Source organism: Theropithecus gelada, chromosome 11 (assembly GCF_003255815.1).
Source record: "Theropithecus gelada isolate Dixy chromosome 11, Tgel_1.0, whole genome shotgun sequence".
NCBI lineage: Eukaryota > Metazoa > Chordata > Mammalia > Primates > Cercopithecidae > Theropithecus > Theropithecus gelada.
Genome location: NC_037679.1, coordinates 63,033,096 through 63,053,324, shown reverse-complemented (window position 1 = coordinate 63,053,324; position 20,229 = coordinate 63,033,096). Strand labels below are relative to the sequence as shown.

The 20,229-nt window shown below is 40.4% G+C and overlaps 2 protein-coding genes across 3 annotated transcripts in view; one reads left to right on the top strand and one right to left on the bottom strand.

The window, feature by feature from the left end:
* Positions 1-1,026: 1,026 nt before the first annotated feature.
* Positions 1,027-18,825, bottom strand: HSP90B1 (heat shock protein 90 beta family member 1). 2 transcript variants are annotated; one of them, XM_025402502.1, is made up of 19 exons: positions 18,726-18,789; positions 18,596-18,691; positions 17,544-17,646; positions 16,756-16,897; positions 16,103-16,219; positions 14,756-15,087; positions 11,234-11,345; positions 10,560-10,679; positions 9,379-9,495; positions 7,482-7,619; positions 7,321-7,398; positions 7,128-7,193; positions 6,197-6,466; positions 5,672-5,917; positions 5,109-5,245; positions 2,286-2,364; positions 2,041-2,196; positions 1,555-1,677; positions 1,027-1,321 (listed from the first exon to the last, which is right to left on the bottom strand). In XM_025402502.1, exons 2-19 carry the CDS (start codon positions 18,642-18,644, stop codon positions 1,292-1,294), a joined length of 2,415 nt encoding a protein of 804 aa, XP_025258287.1. In that variant the 5' UTR covers positions 18,645-18,691; positions 18,726-18,789; the 3' UTR covers positions 1,027-1,291. The 2 variants fall into 2 exon arrangements, with proteins under 2 accessions (XP_025258287.1, XP_025258286.1); XM_025402501.1 differs by having other exon boundaries at positions 18,596-18,825.
* Positions 18,826-19,026: 201 nt separating this feature from the next.
* LOC112634741 (putative tetratricopeptide repeat protein 41) overlaps positions 19,027-20,229 on the top strand; it is a 91,751-nt gene continuing 90,548 nt past the window's right edge. Inside the window, exon 1 of the mRNA XM_025402500.1 lies at positions 19,027-19,277. The gene's annotated coding sequence lies outside the window, so the exon portion shown is untranslated. The remainder of the gene's footprint in view (positions 19,278-20,229) is intronic.

Genomic DNA, 20,229 nt, shown 5'->3' with positions numbered 1-20,229 from the left:
CTCCAAACTATACTCTAGACTCTGGACTTTAGATTTCACCAGCTTTTCCATTTAACACCCTTTTATTTCCAGGGTACCACACTGCATTTATTAATAGTTGTCATGTATCCTTAGTCTTCTGCCATCCATGATTACTTCTCAGCCTGTTTTTCTGAGGAAAATTTTCTGGAAATTTTGAAGAATACTGTTCACATATTCAAAATATGTCTGTTTTTCTCATTAGATTGACATTACAGGTTTTTGGAAACCACAGTACACTTCACATCCTGTCAGAGGGGTACACATCACTGGTGGTATTAACATTGATCACTTGGTTAAGTCTGCCAGGTTTCTCCACTGCAAAGTTACTTTTTCCCTTTCCTATACTCTGTTTTTTAGGAGTCACTTAATCTAGCCCACATTCAAAAAGGAGAGGAAGATTAAGCTCCACCCCATGAAAGGGGGAGTATCTACATACATTTGTAAATCTTTAAGGAAATTCTGTCTTCTCCCTGTGGGAGACTTTTTGAAGTCTTTGGTTTTTCAAGTCTCAAGCTAAGTTCAAATAATCCTCCTGCCTCAGCTTCCTCAGGAGCTGGGTGGGACCACAGGTGTGTGTCACCATGACTGGCTCAAACTTTTGTTTTAAAATCTTTTCTTGGGAGGCAGAGGTGGATGGATCACAAGGTCAGGAGTTCAAGACCAGCCTGGCCAAGATGGTGAAACCCTGTCTCTACTGAAAATACAAAAAATTAGCTAGGAATGGTGGCGGGCACCTGTAATCCCAGCTACTCGGAAGGCTGAGGCAGAGAATTGCTTGAACCCAGAAGGCGGAGGTTGCAGTGAGCAGAGATGCTGCCATTGCACTCCAGCCTGGGCAAGAGCGAGACTCGGTCTCAAAAAAAGAGAGAAGTAAAAAATAAAAAAATCTTTTCTTCATAAGCCTGAGTTACTTTTCTAAGAAAAAGAACCCAAGACACATGATTAAAAAAAAAACAACTCAGCCAAGTATTAGGCAGTTCTCTGCAAGACAGTCAAGACACTGAGTATTTGGGATCTTTTTTATTTTTATACACATGACAAGATTTTACATCAAGAATAGTCAGTTAAATAGTACAAATTTACATTCATGAGGAATGTTAAAAAAAATTCAACTAAAAAACCCACTTCTTCCTGTGACCCAAAATCCCACATTTTACAGTGCAGAGGAGAAGGGGATTGGTGGGGGGCATCCAAACAAGTCTCTCCCAGAAGAAATGACGTCAATTTCACATTCCCTCTCCACACAGGATCCAAATGGTGAGAGGATAATTTACAATTCATCTTTTTCAGCTGTAGATTCCTGTTGGAAAAAAAAAAAAACAAACCCGGAAGATATTAACAGTTAGCAGAAAAAAAAACCTAGCTGACAAAAGGCTTGTGCATGAAACAGTTTAAATGCTAGTCTGACTTCTGTAAGTTACACAGTCCTAACTTTGCCAGAACTGAAACTCTGTCTTAACTTTGCCAGAACTAAAACTCTGTCCTAACTTTGCCAGAACTGAAAATGCAAGTCACATTCTTGATTTGCTCTACCTTTGCTGTTTCTTGTTCTTCTTCATCTGTTCCCACATCCATTTCTTCGTCTTCGTCTTGCTCTGTGTCTTCTGTCGTGTCTTCTGTTGTCTCTTCAGGTTCTTCTTCGGGCTCATCTTCCACCTAAACACAACATTTATGGGCCCATTAATGCCTTGGATTTATTTCCACTTTGCTCATTTAAATGTATAAAATCATAATTAATGCCACTTCTGTTTATTCAGAACCACAGAGTAAATCCTCTAACTAAATGAACAGCCAAGCTAACAAAAGGAGGCAGGCAAAAAGGAAAGAGGACATAAAAGGAGGACTTAGTTCCTAGTGCAGTGCCTGACACTACAGGGATTCAAACATTCAATAAAATTCTTTCAAAAGGTAGAAATTAGGCAAATGTCTCAAAGCTACATCCCTTAATCATTAGAGGCCTATTCCGAAAGAGCAGAAACAAAGCCAGCCAGCCTCTGTGGGAAGGTTGGGGATACAAACCTTTGCATCAGGGTCAATGTTCAAACTGAGGCGAAGCATTCTTTCTATTCTATCTCCATATGCTTTAGTGTCTGGTAAAAGATATCCTGACCGAAGCGTTGCTGTTTCAAACAAAACCACAGCAAGATCCAAAACTGTTTTATCATCTTCATCTTCCTGAGATGCAAGAAGATGCACTAGATTAATATTGAAAAATACAAAGTATTCATATTAAAAGACAAGCAAGAGGACTACTGTAATACTACCTTAATTCGTCGAAGCATGTCTCTGATCAGCGGGTGTCTGGGATTAATTTCAAATGTTTTCTTCTGACTCGCATAGTAACTGTTAAGAGATAAAAATGAACATTAACAAAACATATCCAATTTTAGGGTTCATACATTTCCCTTATTCTTTCATAATTACAGAGGACAACTCTTGGTAAAAAAATCAAAATGTACTATTGACACTTGAACACCACAGGTTTGAACTTATATGCTATTTTTTTTCCAATACATACAGTCCACCCTCTGTATGTGCAGGTTCAGCAACCAAACTCGGAGAGAAAATACAGTATTCTTGGGATGTGGAATCTGCACACACAGAGCTCCAACTCTTCATATACACAGGTTCCACAGGGCAGACTGGGGGACTAGAATATGTGTGGATTTTGGTAGGGGTCCTAGAACCAATCCCTCTCGTACACCTAGGGATGACTGTACTTTTCCAGTCCACTTTATCTGCGGAGTCAACCAACCTCGGATTGAAAATACTAGAAAGTGCAAAACAAGAAAAAAATAAAAAACCCGATGTAGTATAATAGCTATTTATATAGTACTTACATTGCATCGGGTATTAAAAGTAATCTACAGATTAAAGTACATGGCAAGATGTGCATAGGTTATATGCAAATATGACATGACTTTATATAAGGGACTTGACTCTGTGGATTTTGGTATCCATGGGATGTCCTGGAACCAACACCCCATGGACACAAAGGGATGACTGCACTGTTTCCTTATTTAGTTTTTATAGAGACAGGGTATCACTATATTGCACAGACTGGTCTTGAACTCTTGGCCTCAAGTGATCCTCTCACCTCAGCCTCCCAAAGTGTTGGGATTATACACGTGAGCCACGTGCCCAGCCTGTATTGCTCCCTTTTAACAGGGAAGCAGGGCAGGGAGCAAGTGGACATGGTTAGATGAAAAATGAAATGAACTACTTTATTTACTGATGAGTCCCAAGTACCTGGAGCACCACTGAACAGATGAACTGATTTAATGTCCTGTTTGTTCCCTCTTAGTTTATTCTTACTACCATAATTATAGTTCTGCTTCCCTGAGTTCAGAAAAATCTATGCAGCTTCTGGATGCTGCTCCAATAATAATACCTTCTCCACGATGCCTTCACCAATATGATTCCAAGAAAAATTAACTTCTTTTATCTGAACTCAGTTCCAAATGTATTTTGAATATACCTTCAAAATCCTTAGCATTTTACTGTTAGTTGTGATTATGCTCTCTTCTCTAGTTTACAGCTCTGAGGACAGGGAGGAACCACATCTATCCCTATCCTGGTGTACCCATTATCTATGTAGGGCTCAGATTATGACTTGTCTTTTTTTTTTTTGTAAATAAAAAAGAGATGGAGTCTGGCTATGTTACCCAGGCTAGAGCTAGAGTGCACTGCCATTACAGCACACTACAGCCTTGAACTCCCGGGATCAACTGATCCTCTTGCATCAGCCTCCTGAGTAGCTGGGACAACAGGAGTGAGTCACCATGCCTGGCTTTGATTTGTCATTTTCACTAGTCTAAATGTTCCAAAAGACAGAAGTTATGTCTACCTGTGACCATCAGTGCATGGACATAGTAATAAGTGTTCGTGTTTGTTGAATGAAAGGTAACTTCCTGTTAATTAATCATTTCCTGAAATTAATAGGTAGACATGTTTTAAATGGTCCTTGTATTGTTGCAATGGGATATCAGATAAACAGAACACTATTCTCTGCATGAAATTTATAGTTAAGAGATAAGACATAATATGGAATTTTAGAATTGTGACAAAAATGGAGACTACATTTTTGAGAAAAGGTTTTAAGAAGAATCCTGGCCAGGTGCAGTGGCCCATGCCTGTAATCCCAGCACTTTGTGAGGCCTAAGAGGGTGGATCACCAGGTCAGGAGTTCAAGACCAGCCTGGCCAACATGGTGAAACTCCGTCTCTACTAAAAATATAAAAATTAGCAGGTGTGCTGGCAGGCGCCTGTAATCCCAGCTACTCGGAAGGCTGAGACAGAAGAATTACTTGAACCCAGGAGGCAGAGGTTGCAGTGAGCAGAGATCGCGCCACTGCACTCTAGCGTGGGTGACAGAGCAAGACTCCGTCTCGGCGGGGCTGGGAGGAAAGAATCCTTCAGCTAGGCCTTGGGAAAAAAGGATGATGACTAGATAGCATTTCAGAAACACACTCCAGGTGAAAGAACAGAGAATAAAAGCAGGGAAGAAGTCATTTTCAAGGTCATTGCTGTGACATTAAAACATAAACATGAAATATTTCTTGAAAATAAAGAGTACCAAAGACTCACTATACCTCCAGGTACAGGCCCTTGAGTTCAAATACTATTAATTCACAGGTCCTCTACCATTTACTCTATGAGACATTCTATCTGGGTACCCATAATTTAACGCTTGGAGGTGTGGGGGACGTGATTTGAAATGGACTTAACTCACTTGAGGAATGTTGTCATTAACCTCATGTGCAGCTATTACATTTAAAAATGTAAAATAAATTCAGATATTAGGCTAAGCATATAATCCAATGTAAAAGTAAAGACAATATGCATAACACATTAAGAAAATTCCCATTTACATATCGAATACAATAAAATCATAAAATCATGAGTTAAAGACCTTTTCTTAATCGAATGTAGGAGAAATTCCTTCGTAAACTTGTTGTCTACCTTACACTAGACAGTAGCAGACATTTAAGGCAATTTTACTCTTTGTATTGAAGATGGTATCGTCTCCAAAAGGAAGACTGGGTAAGAGCCAACACCCTGGCAGGGACTTTCCTGAGGATGCTTACTTTGTAGAGATGTCCTTGCCTGTTTGGTACGCTTGTGCTTTCATGATTCTCTCCATGTTGCCAGACCATCCATACTGGCTGGCCACCAAAGCACATGGAGATTCTGTCAGACGCTGAGACACCACAGCCTTTTCAATCTTAGGAAAAGAAATCAAGTCATATAAATTAATATCAACAGGTAAGGTCATTCAGCAATTGTATTTCAACTTTCTAAGACTATCGCTTAAGATCATAAAAATAGCAGGTCATAAAAATAGCTTTTCTTAAGGCTTAGGAGAATTTGTAGGGGCACTTACTTGATAATCTGAATTTTTTAGTCAGAAGTTTAAATATCAGCTTTGAAAAACATAAAACTTAATTTGTAACAACTTAAGTTATTAACAAAGCAGTATTAAACTACTGTGGAAAGTTTTAAGCTTTCTCCCAATAATTTAACTATATTAATTAAATTTTTACCATTCTAATGGTTACAAAGTAACCAGCTGCAGCTTAATTTGTTGACAAAATAACTTTCTCTTAAATGCAGACACTAATATTTCCACAAATTGTAATTTCCACAATACCTTGTCCTTAAGGGCTTTATCTTTCATCCAGTTCAGCAGAGGCTCAAATTCTTTCTCAACTGCTTCACGACTCTCCTTAGTTTTTTCACTTTCATCAAACTTCACTCCTTCCTTGGCAACATTCTGGAACCTCTTCCCATCAAATTCAGGAAGGGCCTGAATGCAGTATTCATCCACAGGTTCTGTGAGGTAAATAACTTCATAGCCCTTTTTCAGAAGTCGCTCAACAAATGGAGAGGATTCAGCCTACAAAATTAAGAGAAGTCACAGAGTTTTCCAAGTCTGGCCCTGGTGTATTTGTTTATCCTAGCAGCTGCTATGTTTATACATTATTAAAACCCAATTTTACAGGTGAAGAATTAAGAGGTTCAGAGAATATAAACAAGCTTCCTGCCAGTGACTGACCAGGGCTTATAATTACTCCAGTTACACATTTAAGTTTTCCTTTTCTCCCCCTCAAGAGTTGGCTGTAAATCCCTAGCTACATTCCAGAATGGCTGACAACGCTTAAAGAGTTCATCTCACCTCTTTTCTGCTGGACCCAGCCATGAAGTAGATTTTGTCTTGTTTTTCCTTCATTCTTTCTACATATTGGTCTAGGCTAGTAATGTCAGTTGGATGATGAGAAGACTGGAACCTAAGAAGTTTAGCAAGACGTGTTCGATTCGAGTGGTCTTCAATCACACCAAGCTTGATGTTGGTACCAAATTCTTTCCAAAAAGTATCATTGTATTTATCATCAGCAATCTTCTTGATCATGTCCAGCGTTTTACGAACAAGCTTCTTCCTAATTACCTAAACACAATGAAAGAATAACTGATTAGAGAAGTTAATCTCAAACTTTTGAGAATGTAAGGTACCCAGGGAAGAGTGTGAAAGACACAAAGATGATATCGTTATTGCCATTTATTGAGGGGCAGGAAATGGTGAAGCACTCCTATGCATTCAGATTGGGCTGAAACTCAGCTGTCTGTGCAAACAGCCACAAGATTGCCTTAATGTTGACATTCTAACCTTAGGACTCACTGATATTCTCTCTCTCTAGGATCTAAATGAAGTGAACAAATATGCTACTTTCAAATACTTTTAAATTTAAAAACTGAAGAATCTTCTAATTATGGAAGTATTGGAGGGGAAGGGTTTAATGAAAGACTTGATAAAGAGGTGGTTATGTGATCAAATCTGGATGACAAAATGTTAATCCTGGACCAGGCAGTGGGCCTATATGGGTGTTCACTGTACAATTCTTTAATTTTTTCTAGATGTTTGAAACTTTGTTATTAAATGCTGGGAGAAAAAGAATCAGATTCTTAGGATCTGATAAGCCCAGAATGAAAGGAAGTTCATCTGAAGAATCACGGACCAGACCCAAAATCTGGTTACTCCACAAATGGAGTCTGTTCTCCGAACCCCAATCAAACAGCCAAGTGGACAGTTTCTTCCTAGAGACACTTACCTTAAGCAGTTTATGTTGCTGAAGAGTCTCGCGGGAAACATTCAAGGGCAGATCATCTGAGTCCACCTTCAGATGGCAAAAGAAAGTTCAGTGAGCAATAAAACCACTGGAAGAAAGCAAAGCCAAACACACACTCTACACTGCCAGACCCCTGGCACAACAATCACCCCTTCTCCCAACTTCAGATACTTACCACACCCTTGACAAAATTAAGGTACTTAGGCATCATATCATGGAAGTCGTCTGTGATGAATACACGGCGCACATAGAGCTAAAGAGACCAAAAAAAAAGGTCACTTTCTGGAAATTAAACTTTCACATTTTAAACACAGTATGTACTACTTAAAAACTCACCTTAATGTAATCACTCTTTTTAGATCCATATTCGTCAAACAGACCACGTGGAGCAGATGTGGGTACAAATAAAATTGATTTGAAGGTAACTTCCCCTTCAGCGGTAAAGTGAATGTAAGCCATGGGGTCATCACTTTCCTGTGGAAAGTTGGTATCTTAGTCATTCAAATGACACAGTAGAAAAGCAGTGCAAGAACTAAGCAATGTACTATGTGGTACACGTTCAGTTTAGCAATTAACTAACAAAAAATTTCCCTTACCTGCGAGGGGGAAAAAAAAAAGAGAAAGAAAAGGTGGAATGAAGAAATGACTAGGATTACAATTCTAATTCACTAGATATGGTTGTTTTGATGATGATTGTCAATAACGTTATTTCCTAAACTTGCGGAAGGATGGATAAGTTTATGTTTCTTATGTAGAGAGAAGTGAATAGGAAAACCACCACCCTGCCTAAATGACAAAATTATATACAACACTTCAGTGTGCCCTTGAACTACAGTAAGTACTCAAGAGCATGTTTCTTCCATGGAACTTAGCTCTAGCAGTGGCTACAAAGATATATGTAAATACCTGTAAAACAAAGTCAGAAATTCTCTTGATCTGCATTATCTATTACTATACCACATAAATGGCTATTAAGCACTGAAATGTAGCTAGTTCAAATTCAGATGTGCTGTTAAGTGTAAAATACATTTTGAAGGCACAGTACAAAGTTTAAAAAGGATGTAAAATGTCTCATTATTAGTTTGTATATTGATTATGTGTTGAAATACTACTATTTGGAGTACGCTGGGTTAAATAAATTATACTATTAACATTTCGTGGTTCCTTTTTTTGTATGCCTTCTAAAAAATTTAAAATCATGTGTGGCTCACATTAATTATATTTCTAATACAGCTGCCTTATATAAAGTAAGTTTATAGACTCTAGGACTTTAGAGTTTATGGAAATCGAAGGCAGAACTGACAGTGTTTTAAAGAGTTGAAATTTAAAGGATATGGAATAGAGAAAAGAACAAATACAGACACAGAATATTAGGTTTTATTTAGCTATGGCTAAGTCCACTAGAGTATTCTACTACTTGTACCAAATGCTGCTGGGGAAACTTTAACTTGAAACAACCTTTATCAATGCTAGTTTTGCATTCTTAAGAGTTACAAGAAGGGATCAGTAAAAGGAAAAAAAAAAAAAAACAGGCAAGGAAACATAAATTTGGTAATTATTCCTAGGCATAGGATCTCACAATAAGTGTTTGATGTCGTAAGCAAGTTCTTTAAAGATTATATTAAAAGCCACTTAACAACATGATTTCATGTTTTACGGGTTTTGTGATGGAAATCACACATCTACCTATGTAGGTGGTTCTTAATCTTTTTTTGTCATACAAAACCCTTGGCAAGCTGGTGAAGCCTACAGATGCCTTCTCGAAATAATTTTTTTTTAAAAAACCACATATTACAAAATACACAGCAATAAAAAGGAAACCAATTGTGTTTAAACAGCCAGAAAACTGTTTCAAACATTCTTGATTTTGTAATGTTTCACTATTATATTAACCAAGAGCTAGGACGAATTTTAATAACTGCAGCAATTTTGAAGTAGTGATGAGCATAATAATTCAACTTAAGTAAAAATGGTGTGTTCTGGAAACCAATTACTCTCAAAGACCATCTTTACTGAGATATCAATCTCAAAGGTTCATAAATGTGATTTTACTTACGAGTAGGTCAATAAACCAGAAGCAGACGTATTATAGTTGGCCTAAAGGTCTTTTTTTGAATTTTCTCTCTGGGAAAAAATGGGAATGGACCATCTCATATTCAATGGTCACATACCATACACAATTAAACTAATAGGGTGATTCATTAATAACCAGAAGCTAGGGAATTATATTTACCTTTGAAAATGATTTGTAGAAAGCTTTGTATTCATCTTCTTCTACTTCTTTTGATGGTCTCTGCCATATTGGTTTGATATCATTCATAAGTTCCCAGTCCCAGACAGTTTTTTCAACCTGAAGTTATTATAGTATTTGATTAGTCTCTCTTAGCAGTCACCAAGGTTATCCGAGCAGTAACCATGGCTTCAGTAGATTTCAAAAGACTATGTAAAGCACCAGAGGCCCGGTGTGGTGGCTCACGCCTGTAATCCTAGCACTTTGGGAGGCTAGGGTAGGAGAACTATTTGAGCCTAGGAGTTCAAGACCAGTCCAGGCAACACAGCAAGACCTCCATCTCTACAAAAAACTTTAAAAAATTAGCCAGTCATGGTGGTGTGTCTGTTGGTGGCATGTGTCTGTGGTCCTACCTAGTTGGGAGGCTGAGGTGAAAGGACTGCTTAAGCCTAGGAGTTCAAGGGTGAATGAAGGGAGCTACGATCATGCCACTGCACTCCAGCCGGAGTGGCAGAGACTCTGTCTCCAGATTAAAGAAAAAAAAAAACAACTCACCAAAGGATACCTGTTATCTGGGAAGGTTTCTGCCAACTGTATCAAAAGCAAAGTATTTTTCTCAATATTTAATTCAAAAAGATAATTGCTAATTGATGAAAAGCCAATTAAGGTTTTTTATTGTTATTTTTAACTAGCAAAAATGTTTCTTGAAAATATTTGTTTTGAGGTTAGAAGGAAATACATATTACATATTCCTATTTCATGACTTAAAGAAATCCAACATTTTACAAAATATTTCTCAACCACCATGACCAATACTTCTTACTCTGCTACCTAAGCAAGCCAGAGAACCATTTTTATAGTTAATCCCTACATGATAAAAAGACAAAAGAGGACTCAGAAAGCTTTTTAAGATTTTAAAATTCCAAACATATAAGTCACCAGTCCCAGGCAATATATAAAAGTCAGAAAATTCTTCATAAAAATGACCTGGGTTTGATACTTAAAACTTTCTACAGGACAATGTACTCAACATACAAACAAAGGTCTTATTTTAAAAGATGGCTCCATGGACTTAGCACTGGAACTAAAGCTGACTTCAAATCAGCCAGTGCATACTTGGGTTTTCCTGGTTTTGCGTATACATGTTAAACGGTATCTTATGCAGGGAGACGAACCAGACTTACTTTTTTAGTTTTTGGTTTCTTTTCTTCTTCTTCTTCCTCTACTGCAGCTTCATCATCAGATTCTTCTTTCTCTTCTTTTGCTGCTTCTTCTTCCTCCATGGGCTCCTCAACAGTTTCAGTCTGTTGAAATAAAAGAAGAATTATGGTTAAATCCATTTGTTTAACAATTCTGATTTTGTCTACAGAAATATGACATAACATTACAGCTCAAAAAAATAGGTTTTTGCAAGAAAACCCTGAGAGTATCCTTAACATTATAATAGACCACATTTTGCCTTCATTCTTTTTTTTTTTTTTTTTTTTTTTTGGAAGACAGAGTCTTGCTTTGCTGCCCAGGTTGGAGTACAGTGGGGCAACCTCGGCTCACTGCAACCTCCGTCTCCCAGGTTCAAACAATTCTCTTGCCTCAGCCTCCTGAGTAGCTGGGATTACAGGCATGTGCTACCATACACCCAGCTAATTTTTTTATATTTTTAGTAGAGACAAGGTTTCACCATGTTGGCCAGGCTGGTCTCAAACTCCTGACCTCAGGTGATCCACCTGTCTCGGCCTCCCAAAGTGCTGGGATTACAAGCATGAGCCACCGCGCCAGCCCGCCTTCATTCTTTTAGTGTTGAATATTTAAACACGTTGCCAAGGTAATACATAGAAGTTTTTAGTCAATATAGATTTACCTTGCTGCTCCATACATAAATAGGAAAGTTTATGAACTGTGAATATTTTTTGACGAGATTTTTAATTGTATCCAATTCAAGGTAATCAGATGCTTCTTCTTTTAAGACAAGGCTGCAAGAAAAATTTGATGTTTAGAGACACCTAACATTTAGAAGATCCAATTATAAATTCATCTAAATACCATAGTAATAGCCAGCAGTTCAGTGTAATCCAAGATGTCCTAATTATTCGTGTTAACTCTCCATCACCAACAAGGGTTTGTGAGCTAAAATGTAACACATATACAGTAAAGAGAAGAATCTCCTCTCCATTACCTCAAGTGGAGAATAACATTAGTTTTAAGTAGAAAATTAAGATATCCTCAACCTTCTGAATAGATTGTTTTCATTTCTCAAGGTGAGAAAGCACTGAAATATTCTGGAGAAAAATGGAGTTATGCACTCTCATAGCTCTTACTGTTATTCTAGAAACCTAATGAATATTGTAGATAACTATTCCTAATTAATGAAAACATTTTCCTTAGAAAAGCTAGCAAATTAATCTGGATTATTTATATTTATATCTGCACTATCCAAAATGGTAGCCACTGGGCACATGTGACTTATTTTAAAAAAATGTACAGTTCAGTTCCAGTTACGCTGCCACATTCCAAGTACTCAACAGTCACATGTGGCTAGTGGTTGCCAAAATGGAAAGTGCAGATATAGAACATTTCTACTATTACATAAAATTCTACCGGGCAGTGTGGGGATTACAGGTGTGAGCCACTGTGCCCAGCCTAGAACCCACTCTGTAAGTAGTCAGTCCATATCTTGATATTTGTGTTGCCAATTAAGTATAGGAAATGGTCTATCTGTGGTTCCCTCCCTGTCTCAAAAGGCTCATTAGTTTAGTGGTACCTGGCCAGTAAGTAGCCATGATATGACAACAAAGCCTAGTGAGTGACTAGGCCGCTGGTCTCAGAGCACATGTTCTAGTGATTTGGGGATTAAGAGTTCAGTTTTGGATGCAAGTAGAAGCTGCTGGTTAGATATCTGAGGTAGAATCATTTAAAAGGCAATTAAACACATGAACACGGAGCCCAGGAGTGAGACCTAGACAAGGGGTTGGCAAGCTATAGCTGTATAGCTGGCACCCACTAGAAATTTTATTGGGACAATTTTTTTTTTTTTTTGGACCTCTGTCACCCAGGCATGATGATGGCTCACTGCAGCCTTGACCTCCTAGGCTCGGCTCAAGCAATCCTCCTACCTCAGCCTCCTGAGTAGCTGGGACTACAGGCATGCACCACCATGCCCAGCTAATTTTTGTATTTTTTTTTTTTTTTTGTGGAGATGGGATCCCACTATGTTGTCCTGTCCAGGCTGACCTCAAACTCCTGGGTTCAAGTGATCCTCCCACCTCAGCCTCCCAATGTGTTGGGATTATAGAGATGAGCCAACACACCTGGCTGGGACACATCCTTATGTATTGTCTATGCCTACTTTCAAGCTAAACAGAGTTGGGACATGTGACAGACCATATAGCTCACAAGCTAAAAATATCTACTACTAGCTGGCTCTTTCTTTTTTTTTTTGTTTTTTCTTTAATCTTTTTTTCTACTAGCTGGCTCTTTTAAGAAAAAGTTTGCTGACTCCTGATCTAGACTAAGAATATAAATTTGAGAACTGAAGATGGAGCCTGAGGCCGTGGCAGTGGATAAGACTACATTAAGGATCATATGGACAATGAGAAAGGGCTGAAACTTAACTTGGAGAAAATATATGTCAACATTTAAGAAGTGGACAAAGGAAATTTTTAAAAAGATACGCATGGTCATGGAAACTAGGTACTGGATAGGTTGTTACCAGCCATCTTACCTGCATGGAACTGCGCTGTTTAACCTACTTATTCATACAAATGGCTGCCAATTAAGTATTAGGCTTTGGGAATGGAGCTTTCAACAAAATGTTTGCCTTCATGGAACTTATATCCAGATAATTTCACCTGTTTCTTAGTAACCTGACATTAACACCTCTTGGGACATCACTGTCTATCTTTCTTTAGGAATGATTTCCCTATCCTTCTCCAACACCTAGCAGTGCTTAAAAAGAGAGGGCACTGGGGCATAACTCTTAGTGATGCCTCCAAATGAGACCTGGAGATATCAATGTTAGTGACAAAGGCAGGGAAAGGTAAATTGGGAACACAAGTTACAAAAGTACTAAAATGCAGTCATCTAGTTAGTCTTCATTAAAAGAAATCTGCTGCAGTAAAAACAGGAAATGTTACTTTCTAGGATGAAGAAAGTTGGTCACAATGATAAGCATGTGCTTCTTTCCCTTAATGTTAAGAAAATTTAAAACTGAATTAAGAAAAAAAAATAGAAGCTGTAGGCACATTCTGTTACTCACTTAGCAGGAGCTGGCAAGCCAACTGACCTCTGAAATAGAATTTCCTCATCTCCAAGATGGTAAAATTTTAAAAAGGCAAAAAGCTGCCCTGTCTACGTCACAGTGCTACAAGCAAGGAGAGCTACTGTACGGCACTGGCTCTGTCTCATCTATACAAACAACAGTTATTGGCTTAAGAGGGATCTTAATTGGCTTAAGAGGGATCTTAATTCGAATTTAAAAACTTGTAACTATCCTTAAGTGACATATTTTACTCCACAGCTTTCACAACTTTCATGAACTTTCTTTAAGCCTTTTATCTCTACAAGGCAGCCCCAGCCCTGGTTGCTATCACTCATCCTGAGTATTTTCAATGGTCCCCCAAAGAGTCTCCCCCTTGACTACTCCTCGCATCCTCCACACCACCTTGAGAATCTTAAAAAGTTCATCACATTCTGGCTGGGGACGGTGGCTCACGCCTGTAATCCCAGCACTTTGGGAGGCCAAGGCGGGCGGATCATGTGAGGTCGGGAGTTGGAGACCAGCCTGACCAACATAGAGAAACCCCATCTCTACTAAAAATACAAAATTAGCAGGGCGTGGTGGCGCATGCCTGTAATCCCAGCTACTCGGAAGGCTGAGGAAGGAGAATCGCTGGAACCCGGGAAGCAGAGGTTGTGGTGAGCCGAGATCGTGCCATTGCACTCCAGCCTGGGCAAAAAGAGCGAGACTCCGTCTCAAAAAAAAATAAATAAAAGTTCATCACTTTCCATCCATAACTGCCACCAAGAACTCTCTTCATCTAGTGAGCATGCCTTTATTCAGGATGTTCCACAGACAAATTACTCTTCTAACCTGGGAAACTGACAAACCATGCCTCCTCTGTGGGTACCCAAGAAGCCTTCTCCCCTGGGGGAGCTGCTATTTCCTACTTTGTACCCTCCATATACAACAGCAATCACAAACCTTTGTGCCTGGCCCTTTGCAGGTCCTCAAACATTTCTTCAAGTGATGGTAACCGTTCTGTTTCCTCATTTTATAGGCAGGAAAATTAAGGCCCAGAATAAGTCATTTGCTCAGAGAATAGAACTGGAGAGTCAAGATCCTCACCATGACTATTAATTCTTATTAGGAATCAGTTATACTCACGTAATTGTCGTTCCCCGTCCTAGAGTGTTTCCTCTTGGGTCAGCAATTACCGAAAATTCATTGGAGTCAGACTCCCAGATGTGCTGGGTATCGTTGTTGTGTTTTGATGTGACAATAACCTTATCTGCTACAAGGAAGGCGGAATAGAAACCAACACCAAACTGGCCAATCAATTCAGAAGTTGACTGGCCATCCTCCTGTGCTTCCGTCATCTTGTTTAAAAACTCGCTTGTTCCAGATTTGGCTATGGTACCAAGGTTCTTAACCAACTCTTCTCTGGTCATTCCTACACCGGTGTCTGTGACATGCAGCAGGTTCTTCTCCTTATCACACTAAAAGCAAGACAAGAACCAGATAGTTGTATTTAATATTTACATTACGCCAAGCAAATATTGAGAAACTAACCAGCTTTGGGTCCCATCAATTCCAATACAGAAAACTAAACTGAGATATTTTCCTCTACATAGTTTTTTATGGCCTTTTCTGAAAGTGTACATCTTAAAGTAATCTATGTATTTGAGAAAGTATTAATATCAAATGGGCAGACTGGTCTAAATGTCAAGGGTTAGAGGCTGACCTAAATAAAACAAGTTACCTTTGAAGAAAAACAATTCAAGAAAAATAAAATTTTATGTCTTGCCTATTTCTTTAATAGAAAACAAAACAACTTGAATGATTCTTCTATTTGGAATCTGTGATGGATCATTAATATTCTTCACTCAATATTCCTGGCTGTCTGCCTTCCAGAAACCTAGGAGGATTCTACTTTCTCCATTTAAGAATGGCCAAGGCCATGTGACTAGTTCTGGCCAATGAGTTATAAATGGCCAGTGAGTCGTAAATGAGAGCTCTGCTTTCAGGCTGAGCCTTTAATTATAGTAGTATGAGACCCTCTAAGCTTGCTCTGCACCATGGCAACCGTCTACACACTACAGATGGCTGCCCACGCCTCTGTCCCAGCATGGGGATGAAGCAGAGCAAAGACCACAGGCAGACTGTGATCAATGATTTAAGCCAAGGGCTAGCAAACTTTTTCTGTAAAGGGCCACACAGTAAATATTTTAGGCTGTGGGAGACTCATGTTCTCTGTTAAAACAACTTGACTCTGCTGTTGAAACACAGAAGCAGTCACAGATAATAAACAAATGGGCATGGCTGCATTCCAATAAAACTACTTATAAAAACAAGTAAAGTCAGATTTAGCCATAGTTTGCTGACTTTCAAGCCACTGAGGCTTGGGGGTTTTTTGTCATTGCAATATAATCTAGCCTATCTTGACCGATAGGGATCTTCTACCTCTAAGGATTCCTTTTCCTTTAAAAGAAAGAAAAACTGCCTTACACTTACCTTAATTTTAACTGTTAGTTCCTCATTTCCAGAAAGAGCATTTTCATCAGTCAGTGATATTAGCCGTATCTTATCTAAAGCGTCGGAAGCATTTGAAATCAGTTCTCTCAGGAAAATCTAAATGGAAGCCAGAGGTAATACACTTAAGACTATCCTCAAGATACATTAAGATATTCAATTTTATGCCAAACCCATTTTATTTCTTCTCTGTACCTTATAAAAGCACTCTTTAAGGAATTAAGACTTCTTATGGTATAGGAGTGGCTTTATTCTTTTGATTAAAAAAAGGCATAGCTCCTTACACAAAGAACTGTGGCAACTATAAGGGATACATTAGCTGGTAAGGGTAGTAACACTACCCATTTGACAGTGATCTTGAGGTATACAATGCAAGAAGTTTAATTTACGAGACTGCCCTTAGACTCACAACTATTATCAGGCCATGAACCTATTTAGAGGTAAAGGAAAAAGAAAATGTCTGACGCTCCCTTTCTTCCCAGATATCTAGTAACAATTCTTGGACATATTAAGTATTTAAAGGTTGTTAGCTACTTACTCGGTTAGTACATTACTTTTGCAGTAAATCAAGCAAATTTAAGTAAGCAAGTATGCCACCATATAGAGACAAAATATTCTAACCACATGTTGCTTACCTCTTTATTTTTATACAATGAATTGATGATAAGTTTCATCATTCTGTTAACTTCAGCTTGAAAGGCAAACTTTTCCGACTTCTCTCTAAGTTCTCTTATTTGCGATGCATTTAATCCATCCAACTGAATAGCTTCTTCCTCTCTAAGGAAATCAGTTAGATAAGCAAATATTGCATGGCTTAGTTCCCTTCAAAACTAGAGGAATTATGATGCGAGCACAGTGGCCTCTAAATATTGTCTTGGGGGTTAAAATGGAAACCCTTATAAAGTATTACTGATATACCATCTCATTATGTTAGCACAGCAGTAGGCTACCTTTAACATTGCACTGGAAATACTTGGTTCTTAAAATTGCCAGAAAAAAAACCCCCAAGTTTCCTCTACTAAAAAGCAAAGTCATACTCATTTATGCTCCACGGTGAGGACTTCAAAACTGTCAATAAATCCCAAGAGGCCAAATTTTAAAATATTGTTCAACTGACAGAAATCCCATTTTTAAACTACTCGGCGTACAGTTAATGAATACAGATCCAACTGAAACTCTTTTCTAAAGTCTTACAAAGTTCGTGGTGCTAGTATTCTGCAATATAGTTTTCAAAGGAATTCACTCAGTTTTAATCACTCCCAGGGACAAGTTAGGAGGCATGTATGCACACAACTCACCAGGTATTTAAATACAGGGTGTTAGACTTTATCTGGACCTTTGGAGAAGAGATACATAAGAAGTGACCCTAACTCACAAGGTTCACAGGGCTTATCTGTATAGGTAAGTTCAAATGAACACAAACCTCTGTACTACTTCATCATCCGTCCTTGAGCCTTCTCTACTTTTACCCAGATCCTCTTCTACTGTACCATCCACATCAACTTCATCGTCAGCTCTGACCGACCCTGAAGATTTAACACGGGAAAACTCTTCAACATCAAGGAGGATGATCAAATAGGGAAGGGTAGGGGTTGCAAAATTCAGCTAGTAAATAAGGGTGGAGGGGATGAAAGAGTGTATTCCCTGGTTTAAATACCCAAGGTAAAGCCAAGACAGCACATCTATTTAAGTTCTGATGTTGAGGTCCCCAGTAGATTCTGAAATACTGAGGTAGTCACCACTTCTAAACAGCGTGTCTCCGATCATTTATAAATAACGTTAAGCAGACTGACACCAGGTCTCTTCTACAACCACACGTGTTGCGCGCAGGCCGAGCCAAGGCCTCCCAACTGACCAAACCAAAACTTCGGCCTTCGTTATCACAGGTCAGAATGCAAATAGGATTTATGCAATCTCTGGCGAGAGGAACTGAAATTGAGCCCAGAGGCATGAGAAGGGGGCGAAATGTTAAGAACCGAGCTCCAGCAAAACCGAATCAAACACGCTGACACTGCCATTCCGCTGGCCCCAGGCCTCACACTCCCAAGCCAGCATCTTCTTAAGAAAGGACACGCGCTTGCGAGGAGTCGGAGTCTGGGGAATTACCGGACGGGAAAGCTGGGATGGCCGAAGGTAGCGGTGGCCGAAAAAGTCCTCCGGGCGGGGAGGGGGGAGGGACTCTAACAACTCCCGGGGGAGCCAGAGCCCCAGAGAGGCCCCACCCCGAGGTCGCTGAGACCTCCGGGCGAGATATTATTAGATCTGTAGGGGAGTTAGATGATTCTGCTCTCTTTTATTATTTCCAGAGGAAGAAGAGAATAAACGTAATCCCCTGGCCCTCTTTCGAGGAAAGGTGACGTCCCTTGGCCCACCGCAGGCCTCGGGATCCCCCCTCCCAGGTTCAACGCCCCCAGAACCTTCGAGAAGCGGCCGCGTGTGTAGAGGGGGGACGTCTGCTCCTCCAGGATCACTCACCGAAGGTCAGCAGGACGCAGCAGAGGCCCAGCACCCACAGGGCCCTCATGGCGTGCGGCCGGTGAGTCTCAAGTCCCTCTCGATCGCAGGAGCCGCCTCCACCCCCACCCCTAAGCTCGGATCCTCACACCTCCAGCCGCGCGGTCCGCCCACTACACCCCAAGCAGGTCGGGCCGCTTTTCACCCCCACTTCTCGAGGGCGGGGGACGGGAAACATGAACCCACCAATCGCGCCGCACCACGCACCCACGGCACCCAATGGGGATTCGTGGGGGGGACGGAAGTCCACCAATCGGAGCTGTCCAGGTGCGGAGACCGATGCCCGAAGCGTGGCTCCTTCCGATTGGTCAGGGTTTGCAGCTTTTCTCCAATCAAATGGCTCCGCGGGCCCCTCACACGTGGGACCGCCCCTTTGCCTGGGCGGCTGTGGCCTCTAAGGGCAACCGTCCAATGAATGTAAGCACAGAACACATCCATCTTTTTCGAGAGGTCGCGGCGGAACTACTTCCGGATCCTAGAGAGCGTTTATTCCGTGACCAGTGGAAACGGTAGCCATGGCAACGTGTTCTTCACCCTTTCCCATCTATATTTGGGGTTACGTTGGGAGTGATTCCAGCACGACTTTCGCGGCCAGCGTTCTCGTGTGGCGGCGCTTCTCGGAAAGGAGAAACACACGAGAGAGGTTAAAAATCCCCTAGAACCCTTCCAGATGGAGGTGGTGAGAAACTACAGCTCCCGACATGCAATGTCCTAGGGGGTACACTGCATTGAATGCTGGGAATCGTAGTCTTTGGTCTCTGAGGACCAGCTGCGTAGTTTGGCCCTTTCTTTCACGTTCCCCCAGCGTATGTTTGCCGGAGCCCTGTCCTGCGTCTTAGATGTTACATCTCGTTCTGATTACAGTAGAGATATGTTCCTATTCCAGGAGTCTCCATTGTACACAGCTTTTAGAAGCGGGCCTAGAAAGCCTTGACGCCTCGGGCAAGGCCGCCTTGTTCTGGGGGGTCGGTCTGAGTCTGGGGGCTCCGCCTCCGGCTCGAGAGCACGCGTTTCCGAATCCGCCTACAAGTGTGTCACTTGGGCAGCCCGAGCCTTCACCTCGTCTGTGCGCAGCCGGAATCCCCAGGCCTTCCTGATCTGGTTTACAGAAGATGGTTGGGACCTCCCCGACCTGACGGTCTTAGAACCCCTTCTGTGAATCAGGTGGAGAGCGTGGTGGAAAAGGTGGGTCTAGCACAGAAAAGGAAAACCCTTAGTTTAACGAATGCAGGAGGATGCACCTGCAGATATTTGAAAGCAAAACCTGTGGTGCTGCACATGAGAACGGGATTTGCAGCTTTGTAACTTCATAGAAATACCCTGTCCGTGTTCAGAAGGACATATAAAACACCAGGTGTCTTTCCTGTGAGGGAAGTCCCTCATGCTAAACTTGTACCTTTGGAAATATTTTCTACGTCCCTTTAACCTACTCTATACATTACCCACACGCATATCCGCGCCCATCTCTGACATACACATCCCCCTTCCTTATTGCTTCCTCCAACAAAATTGAACTTTGAATATCTTTTCAGATAATCATCCGAATTCCTGAAGACAAGCTTTTTAGTGACAGTCTGTCATAGTCTTTTACAACT